The sequence below is a fragment of the Scyliorhinus torazame genome, unplaced genomic scaffold (genome assembly GCF_047496885.1).
Source record: "Scyliorhinus torazame isolate Kashiwa2021f unplaced genomic scaffold, sScyTor2.1 scaffold_1395, whole genome shotgun sequence".
In the NCBI taxonomy this organism is placed as follows: Eukaryota; Metazoa; Chordata; class Chondrichthyes; order Carcharhiniformes; family Scyliorhinidae; genus Scyliorhinus; species Scyliorhinus torazame.
Window position 1 is genome coordinate 41,334 of NW_027309122.1, and position 10,051 is coordinate 51,384.

A 10,051-nucleotide genomic window follows, 5' to 3' on the forward strand; every position below is an offset into this window, starting at 1 on the left:
AGCGGATTGATCAGGGACAGTGTGACAGTGTACAGAGCGGATTGATCAGGGACAGTGTCACACTGTACAGAGCGGATTGATCAGGGACAGTGTGACAGTGTACAGAGCGGATTGATCAGGGACAGTGTGACAGTGTACAGAGCGGATTGATCAGGGACAGTGTCACACTGTACAGAGCGGATTGATCAGGGACAGTGTGACACTGTACAGAGCGGATTGATCAGGGACAGTGAGACACTGTACAGAGCGGATTGATCAGGGACAGTGTGACACTGTACAGAGCGGATTGATCAGGGACAGTGTGACAGTGTACAGAGCGGATTGATCAGGGACAGTGTGACAGTGTACAGAGCGGATTGATCAGGGACAGTGTGACACTGTACAGAGCGGATTGATCAGGGACAGTGTGACACTGTACAGAGCGGATTGATCAGGGACAGTGTGACACTGTACAGAGCGGATTGATCAGGGAGAGTGAGACACTGTACAGAGCGGATTGATCACGGACAGTGTGACATTGTACAGAGCGGATTGAGCAGGGGCAGTGTGACAGTGTACAGAGCGGATTGATCAGGGACAGTGTGACAGTGTACAGAGCGGATTGATCACGGACAGTGTGACACTGTACAGAGCAGATTGATCAGGGACAGTGTGACACTGTACAGAGCGGATTGATCAGGGACAGTGTGACACTGTACAGAGCGGATTGATCAGGGACAGTGTGACATTGTACAGAGCGGATTGATAAGGGACAGTGTGACACTGTACAGAGCGGATTGATCACGGACAGTGTGACACTGTACAGAGCGGATTGATCAGGGACAGTGTGACATTGTACAGAGCAGATTGATCACGGACAGTGTGACACTGTACAGAGCGGATTGATCAGGGACAGTGTGACACTACAGAGCGGATTGATCAGGGACAGTGTGACACTGTACAGAGCGGATTGATCAGGGACAGTGTGACACTGTACAGAGCGGATTGATCAGGGACAGTGTGACACTGTACAGAGCGGATTGATCAGGGACAGTGTGACACTGTACAGAGCGGATTGATCAGGGACAGTGAGACACTGTACAGAGCGGATTGATCAGGGACAGTGTGACAGTGTACAGAGCGGATTGATCACGGACAGTGTGACATTGTACAGAGCGGATTGATCAGGGACAGTGTGACAGTGTACAGAGCGGATTGATCAGGGACAGTATGACACTGTACAGAGCGGATTGATCAGGGACAGTGTGACACTGTACAGAGCAGATTGATCAGGGACAGTGTGACACTGTACAGAGCGGATTGATCAGGGAGAGTGTGACATTGTACAGAGCGGATTGATCAGGGACAGTGTGACAGTGTACAGAGCGGATTGATCACGGACAGTGTGACACTGTACAGTGCTGATTGATCAGGGACAGTGTGACACTGTACAGAGCGGATTGATCAGGGACAGTGTGACATTGTACAGAGCGGATTGATCAGGGACAGTGTGACACTGTACAGAGCGGATTGATCAGGGACAGTGTGACACTGTACAGAGCGGATTGATCAGGGACAGTGTGACACTGTACAGAGCGGATTGATCAGGGACAGTGTGACACTGTACAGAGCGGATTGATCACGGACAGTGTGACACTGTACAGAGCGGATTGATCAGGGACAGTGTGACACTGTACAGAGCGGATTGATCAGGGACTGTGTGACACTGTACAGAGCGGATTGATCAGGGACAGTGTGACAGTGTACAGAGCGGATTGATCAGGGACAGTGTGACAGTGTACAGAGCGGATTGATCAGGGACAGTGTGACACTGTACAGAGCGGATTGATCAGGGACAGTGTGACAGTGTACAGAGCGGATTGATCAGGGACAGTGTGACACTGTACAGAGCGGATTGATCAGGGACAGTGTGACACTGTACAGAGCGGATTGATCAGGGACAGTGTGACACTGTACAGAGCGGATTGATCAGGGACAGTGTGACAGTGTACAGAGCGGATTGATCAGGGACAGTGTGACACTGTACAGAGCGGATTGATCAGGGACAGTGTGACACTGTACAGAGCGGATTGATCAGGGACAGTGTGACACTGTACAGAGCGGATTGATCAGGGACAGTGTGACACTGTACAGAGCGGATTGATCAGGGACAGTGTGAAAGTGTACAGAGCGGATTGATCAGGGACAGTGTGAAAGTGTACAGAGCGGATTGATCAGGGACAGTGCGACAGTGTATAGAGCGGATTGATCAGGGACAGTGTGAAAGTGTACAGAGCGGATTGATGAGGGACAGTGTCACACTGTACAGAGCGGATTGAACAGGGGCAGTGTGAAAGTGTACAGAGCGGATTGATCAGGGACAGTGCGACAGTGTATAGAGCGGATTGATCAGGGACAGTGTGACACTGTACAGAGCGGATTGATCAGGGACAGTGTGACAGTGTACAGAGCGGATTGATCAGGGACAGTGTGACACTGTACAGAGCGGATTGATCAGGGACAGTGTGACATTGTACAGAGCGGATTGATCAGGGACAGTGTCACACTGTACAGAGCGGATTGATCAGGGACAGTGTCACACTGTACAGAGCGGATTGATCAGGGACAGTGTGACACTGTACAGGGCTCAATGATGTTTACTCTGTATCTAACCCTGTGCTGTGCCTGTCCTTGGAGTGTTTGATGGCGACAGTGTAGAGGGAGCTTTACTCTGTATCTAACCCGGTGCTGTACCTGTCCTGGGAGTGTTTGATGCGGACAGTGTAGAGGGAGCTTTACTCTGTATCTAACCCCTTGCTGTATCTGTCCTCGGAGTGTTTGATGGGGACAGTGTAGAGGGAGCTTTACTCTGTATCTAATCCCGTGCTGCACCTGTCCTGGGAATGTTTGATGGGGACAGTGTAGAGGGAGCTTTAATCTGTATCTAACCCCGTGCTGTACCTGTCCTGGGAGTGTTTGATGGGGACAGTGTAGAGGGAGCTTTACTCTGTATCTAACCCCGTGCTGTAGCTGTCCTGGGAGTGTTTGATGGGGACAGTGTAGAGCGAGCTTTACTCTGTATCTAACCCCATGCTGTACCTGTCCTGGGAGTGTTTGATGGGGACAGTGTAGAGGGAGCTTTATTCTGTATCTAACTCCGTGCTGTACCTGTCCTGGGAGTGTTTGATGGGGACAGTGTAGAGGGAGCTTTACTCTGTATCTAACCCTGTGCTGTACCTGTCCTGGGAGTGTTTGATGGGGACAGTGTAGAGGGAGCTTTACTCTGTATCTAACCCCGTGCTGTACCTGTCCTGGGAGTGTTTGTCTGTCACCTGAATGTTCCCTTTGAAACTCTAGCTGTAACTGCTGATTATTCCTGTTTTCCAGTCTCCTGTATTCCTGCTGTTCCTCGACTGTGTTTGGCAATTGTTGGACCATTACCCGGTTTCCTTTGAGTTCACAGACACCTACCTGATGGCAATACATGACAGCACCCACATCCTGCTCTTCAGGACGTTCCTGTTTAACTGCCCACGGGAACGGGCCTATATCCAGCAGGTACGGCAGCCTCCCTGTCTGCTCTGTCGTGTGTGTGTGCGCCCTCCTTCCTCTCCGTGACCTGCCTGGTAAAGCCCTCTCTCTCTCATTCTCTCCCCATGCCAACCCAAGACTCTGGCCACTGATAGGAGGACACGATCGAATCTCTTCAGCAATGGCTGGCCGCGCACTCGCAGCACCGTACGGGGCGAGCAGGTGGTCCTGAAGGCCGGCTTCTTCACGCGAGAGGAGAGCAGCTGCCCACTCCCACCAGTCTGGGACTGGTCACTCCAGTTTCCAACAAAGCACCAGAGGTTGTTCAGAAATGCCCTTTACAGTGACACCCAACTGCTGGCCCAGAATGGGACATCTGTACACAGCAACACCGAGCAGGTGAGAGACTGAGTGGGTTAGAGAGAGAGGGGAAATCAGCCAGGGTTCCTGCTCCTGATCACTGTCCAGTGATCCCTGGGTTAGAGAGAGAGAGGGGAAATCAACCAGGGTTCCTGCTCCTGATCACTGTCCAGTGATCCCTGGGTTAGAGAGAGAGGGGAAATCAGCCAGGGTTCCTGCTCCTGATCACTGTCCAGTGATCCCTGGATTAGAGAGAGAGAGGAAATCAGCCAGGGTTCCTGCTCCTGATCACTGTCCAGTGATCCCTGGGTTGGAGAGAGAGGGGAAATCAGCCAGGGTTCCTGCTCCTGATCACTGTCCAGTGATCCCTGGGTTAGAGAGAGAGAGGAAATCAGCCAGGGTTCCTGCTCCTGATCACTGTCCAGTGATCCCTGGATTAGAGAGAGAGAGGAAATCAGCCAGGGTTCCTGCTCCTGATCACTGTCCAGTGACCCCTGGGTTAGAGAGAGGGGAAATCAGCCAGGGTTCCTGCTCCTGATCACTGTCCAGTGATCCCTGGGTTAGAGAGAGAGAGAGAGGGGAAATCAGCCAGGGTTCCTGCTCCTGATCACTGTCCAGTGATCCCTGGGTTAGAGAGAGAGGGGAAATCAGCCAGGGTTCCTGCTCCTGATCACTGTCCAGTGATCCCTGGGTTAGAGAGAGAGAGGGGAGATCAGCCAGGGTTCCTGCTCCTGATCACTGTCCAGTGATCCCTGGGTTAGAGAGAGAGAGGGGAAATCAGCCAGGGTTCCTGCTCCTGATCACTGTCCAGTGATCCCTGGATTAGAGAGGGAGGGGAAATCAGCCAGGGTTCCTGCTCCTGATCACTGTCCAGTGATCCCTGGGTTAGAGAGAGAGGGGAAATCAGCCAGGGTTCCTGCTCCTGATCACTGTCCAGTGATCCCTGGGTTAGAGAGAGAGGGGAAATCAGCCAGGGTTCCTGCTCCTGATCACTGTCCAGTGATCCCTGGGTTAGAGAGAGAGGGGAAATCAGCCAGGGTTCCTGCTCCTGATCACTGTCCAGTGATCCCTGGGTTAGAGAGAGAGAGAGGGGAAATCAGCCAGGGTTCCTGCTCCTGATCACTGTCCAGTGATCCCTGGGTTAGAGAGAGGGGAAATCAGCCAGGGTTCCTGCTCCTGATCACTGTCCAGTGATCCCTGGGTTAGAGATGGAGGGGAAATCAGCCAGGGTTCCTGCTCCTGATCACTGTCCAGTGATCCCTGGGTTAGTGAGAGAGGGGAAATCAGCCACGGTTCCTGCTCCTGTTAACTGTTCAGTGATCCCTGGGTTAGAGATAGTGAGGGGAAATCAGCCAGGGTCCCTGCTCCTGATCACTGTCCAGTGACCCCTGGGTTAGAGAGAGAGGGGGGGGAAATCAGCCAGGGTTCCTGCTCCTGATCGCTGTCCAGTGATCCCTGGGTTAGAGAGAGAGAGGAAATCAGCCAGGTTCCTGCTCCTGATCACTGTCCAGTGATCCCTGGGTTAGAGATGGAGGGGAAATCAGCCAGGGTTCCTGCTCCTGATCACTGTCCAGTGATCCCTGGGTTAGTGAGAGAGGGGAAATCAGCCAGGGTTCCTGCTCCTGATCACTGTCCAGTGATCCCTGGGTTAGAGAGAGAGGGGAAATCAGCCAGGGTTCCTGCTCCTGATCACTGTCCAGTGATCCTTGGGTTAGAGAGAGAGGGGAAATCTGCCAGGATTCCTGCTCCTAATCACTGTCCAGTGACCCCTGGGTTAGAGAGAGAGAGTTGAAATCAGCCAGGGTTCCTGCTCCTGATCACTGTCCAGTGATCCCTGGGTTAGAGAGAGAGAGGGGAAATCAGCCAGGGTTCCTGCTCCTGATCTCTGTCCAGTGATCCCTGGGTTAGAGAGAGAGGGGAAATCAGCCAGGGTCCCTGCTCCTGATCACTGTCCAGTGACCCCTGGGTTAGAGAGAGAGGGGGGGGAAATCAGCCAGGGTTCCTGCTCCTGATCACTGTCCAGTGATCCCTGGGTTAGAGAGAGGGGAAATCAGCCAGGGTTCCTGCTCCTGATCACTGTCCAGTGATCCCTGGGTTAGAGAGAGAGGGGAAATCAGCCAGGGTTCCTGCTCCTGATCACTGTCCAGTGATCCCTGGGTTAGAGAGAGAGGGGAAATCAGCCAGGGTTCCTGCTCCTGATCACTGTCCAGTGATCCTTGGGTTAGAGAGAGAGAGGGGAAATCAGCCAGGGTTCCTGCTCCTGATCACTGTCCAGTGATCCTTGGGTTAGAGAGAGAGAGGGGAAATCAGCCAGGGTTCCTGCTCCTGATCACTGTCCAGTGATCCCTAGGTTAGAGAGAGAGGGGAAATCAGCCAGGATTCCTGCTCCTGATCACTGTCCAGTGATCCCTGGGTTAGAGAGAGAGAGGGGAAATCAGCCAGGGTTCCTGCTCCTGATCACTGTCCAGTGATCCCTGGGTTAGAGAGAGAGGGGAAATCAGCCAGGGTTCCTGCTCCTGATCACTGTCCCGTGATCCCTGGATTAGAGAGAGAGAGAGGAAATCAGCCAGGTTCCTGCTCCCGATTACTGTCCAGTGATCTTTGGGTTAGAGAGAGAGGGGAAATCAGCCAGGGTACCTGCTCCTGATCACTGTCCAGTGATCCCTGGGTTAGAGGGAGAGAGGAAATCAGCCAGGGTTCCTGCTCCTGATCACTGTCCAGTGATCCCTGGGTTAGAGAGAGAGGGGAAATCAGCCCGGGTTCCTGCTCCTGATCACTGTCCAGTGTTCCCTGGGTTAGAGAGAGAGGGGAAATCAGCCAGGGTTCCTGCTCCTGATCACTGTCCAGTGATCCCTGGGTTAGAGAGAGAGAGGGGAAATCAGCCAGGGTTCCTGCTCCTGATCCCTGTCCAGTGACCCCTGGGTTAGAGAGAGAGAGTGGAAATCAGCCAGGGTTCCTGCTCCTGATCACTGTCCAGTGATCCCTGGGTTAGAGAGAAAGGGGAAATCAGCCAGGGTTCCTGCTCCTGATCACTGTCCAGTGATCCCTGGGTTAGAGAGAGAGAGGGGAAATCAGCCAGGGTTCCTGCTCCTGATCACTGCCCAGTGATCCCTTGGTTAGAGAGAGAGGGGAAATCAGCCAGGGTTCCTGCTCCTGATCACTGTCCAGTGATCACTGGGTTAGAGAGAGAGGGGAAATCAGCCAGGGTTCCTGCTCCTGATCACTGTCCAGTGCTCCCTGGGTTAGAGAGAGAGGGGAAATCAGCCAGGGTCCCTGCTCCTGATCACTGTCCAGTGATCCCTGGGTTAGAGAGAGAGGGGAAATCAGCCAGGGTTCCTGCTCCTGATCACTGTCCAGTGATCCCTGGGTTAGAGAGAGATGGGAAATCAGCCAGGGTTCCTGCTCCTGATCACTGTCCAGTGATCCCTGGGTTAGAGAGAGAGGGGAAATCAGTCAGGGTTCCTGCTCCTGATCACTGTCCAGTGACACCTTGGTTAGAGAGAGAGGGGAAATCAGCCAGGGTTCCTGCTCCTGATCACTGTCCAGTGATCCCTGGGTTAGAGAGAGAGGGGGGAAATCAGCCAGGGTTCCTGCTCCTGACCCTGGATTAATTGCTGACCTGTTGTGTTGCAGGCTGACGCTCCATCGCTGAGGTCGGTGCACCTCCTGAGCAAAGGTCTCCTCCTGGTCCCAGCGCAGCTCCTTCCCTGGAAAGGTGCCTCCGTGGCGAAGAAACTCAGTCGGCTGAGCCAGTCGCTGGAGAGTTTGTTGGAGATGGAGCAGCCCCAGAGGATCCCGTTACCCCCATTCCTGGATCCCGTCGGCCTTCCCTTCCCGCCCATCCCAGCGCCCGGCCTCCGGCTCTGGAAGAGCTGTTACCTCCGCTGGCTGTCGGCGGGCGTGCAACGCAAGGCCAGGGATGGTCAGATCGCGGCCCTGGCCTCCCAGATCCAATCACTCGAGCGGAGGCTGCGGGGCGAGGCCGACGGGCGGAACGCGGCCCCCAACGGGCTGGACCGCCAGGGTAACCAAATTCCCCACCGCCCCAACGCCCCCATCCCAGCCTGCCTGAGCGAGACCGCTACCATGGAAACCTCCTTTTCCACCTCAGTGAGCAAGGCCGTGCTATAGCCGCTGACCTCTGACCCCTCCGAATGCCCCTCGACCCCGAGCCCCCCTCCCTTCCACCATTTTGAGATCCTCGGCCTTGAGCCCCCGAAGTGAGATTTGTCCCCCCGCTCGGCAGCGGGTGATTATGGGATGTCTGAGAGTGGGCTCGGTGTGAGGGGCTATTTCACGCACAGTTCAATGCGAGGGACTGACTGGTGGGGCTGAGGGGTGTGGGTCAGAGGGCGAGGGGCAGGGGAGGTAACCGATGATCGGACATTTCTGGGTGGAATGTTTGGACCTCCTCTCGAATGAGGTCAACTCTCCCATTGGCAATTCCCAAACTCCTTCCTTCCCACTTCCATTTGCGGAGATTGACGTCAGTTCGTTCCCAGACTCTGATTGTGGGAACTCACCCCCTCCCCCACCCATCCCCCTCCCCCAACCCCTCCCCCACACCCATCCCCCTCCCCCCAACCCATCCCCCCACTCCCCACACCCATCCCCCTCCCCCACACCCATCCCCCTCCCCCACACCCATCCCCCTCCCCCACACCCATCCCCCTCCCCCACACCCATCCCCCTCCCCCACACCCATCCCCCTCCCCCCAACCCCACACCCATCCCCCTCCCCCACACCCATCCCCCTCCCCCTAACCCATCCCCCTCCCCCAACCCATCCCCCACACCCACCCCCCCACACCTACACCCACCCCCCACACCCACCCCCCCCAACATCCATCCCCCACCCCACCCCCCACACCCATCCGTACCCCCAACCCATTCCCTCCAACCCATCCCCCACAACCCACCCCCCCCATCCCCCACAACCCACCCCCCCATCCCCCACACCCGCAAACCCCTCCCTATCCCCACCCACCCCCCACACCCATCCCCCACACCCCTCCCTACACCCAAACCCATTCCCACCCTAGACCCCTTCCCCACACCGCTCCCTATCCCCAACCCATCCTCCTCCCCCCCCCCTTCCCAAAGTTGATTTGAGTGTCCTCTCTGTAGTGTTATCCCCAGGGTGAGGCCTCATGACCCCTCATTCCCCCTCCCGCCGTCCACCCCCGACAAAGCCCTTGGCGTAGTGGCACCCCTGAGGAATCTCGGACGCACCCTGCTGTCCCCTCGGGATTGGGAAGGATTCACTCCACAAAGCGATTGTAGGCTTTCATTGATTTTGTTCAGTGTGGCCCACCCCCTCCTCAAAAAAAAAAAAGCACCCAGCTTGGTTATGATGCCCATCAGTGCCAAATAGCCAGATGTGCTGACTGCCTGAGCTGATGGACAAGGTACTGTGGAGAGGGGGCGGGGGGAAGGTAGCAGCCGCTTCGGAGAGAAACCCTCAAGCCCAGGCCATGCTCCCTCCAAACTGCTGAACACAAAGAGAGGCGGTCAGGAATTGCCCGGAATTGAGGAATCTGGAGCCCAATGCACTTTAGTTGAGCAGTATTCCAAGATGTCTGTCACAGAGATGTAATGTATACATTTTGTACTGTAACCCAATTTCACTCAATAGTTTTTGACACTACAATAAATTCTACTTTTAACACAACATCAGAGTATTTTTTTGGTTGATTTAACTTGGGGGGGGGCTCGGGCCTGAAGCAGAATGATCCGAGAATGAGTTCCACAAGGGGATCATTGAGAACTTGGTGATTTAAAGTTTGGTGACACTAAAAAAAAATAGTAGGGACGGGGCAAGAAACGTTAAAAAGTTTTCTACCGGAACACTCTGAGCATTCGAAACGAAATGGATGAGTTAGTTGTGCAGACAGATGTAAAGGGGTATGATATAGTTGGGATAAGACGAAACCACAAAACATAGGAGCAGAATTCGGTCACTCAGCCCATCGAGTCTGATCGGCAGGCAGTGCCGAGTGGGGTACCGCATTGATCTGTGCTAGGACCCCAACTGATCACAGATCTTAATTATTTGGCCGAAGGAACTAAATGTATTATCTCAAATTTGCAGATGTTACAAAGTTGGGTGGGAGGGTGAGCTGTGAGGAGGACGCAGAGATGCTTCAGCGGGATTTGGACAGGCTGAGTGAGTGGCCACATG

At 54.6% G+C, this 10,051-nt stretch overlaps 1 protein-coding gene across 1 annotated transcript; it reads left to right on the top strand.

The window, feature by feature from the left end:
- Positions 1-3,366: 3,366 nt before the first annotated feature.
- Positions 3,367-8,503, top strand: LOC140407261 (myotubularin-related protein 10-A-like). Its single transcript, XM_072494885.1, has 3 exons — positions 3,367-3,537; positions 3,649-3,909; positions 7,504-8,503. Exons 1-3 carry the CDS (start codon positions 3,454-3,456, stop codon positions 7,999-8,001), a joined length of 843 nt encoding a protein of 280 aa, XP_072350986.1. The 5' UTR covers positions 3,367-3,453; the 3' UTR covers positions 8,002-8,503.
- Positions 8,504-10,051: the final 1,548 nt, after the last annotated feature.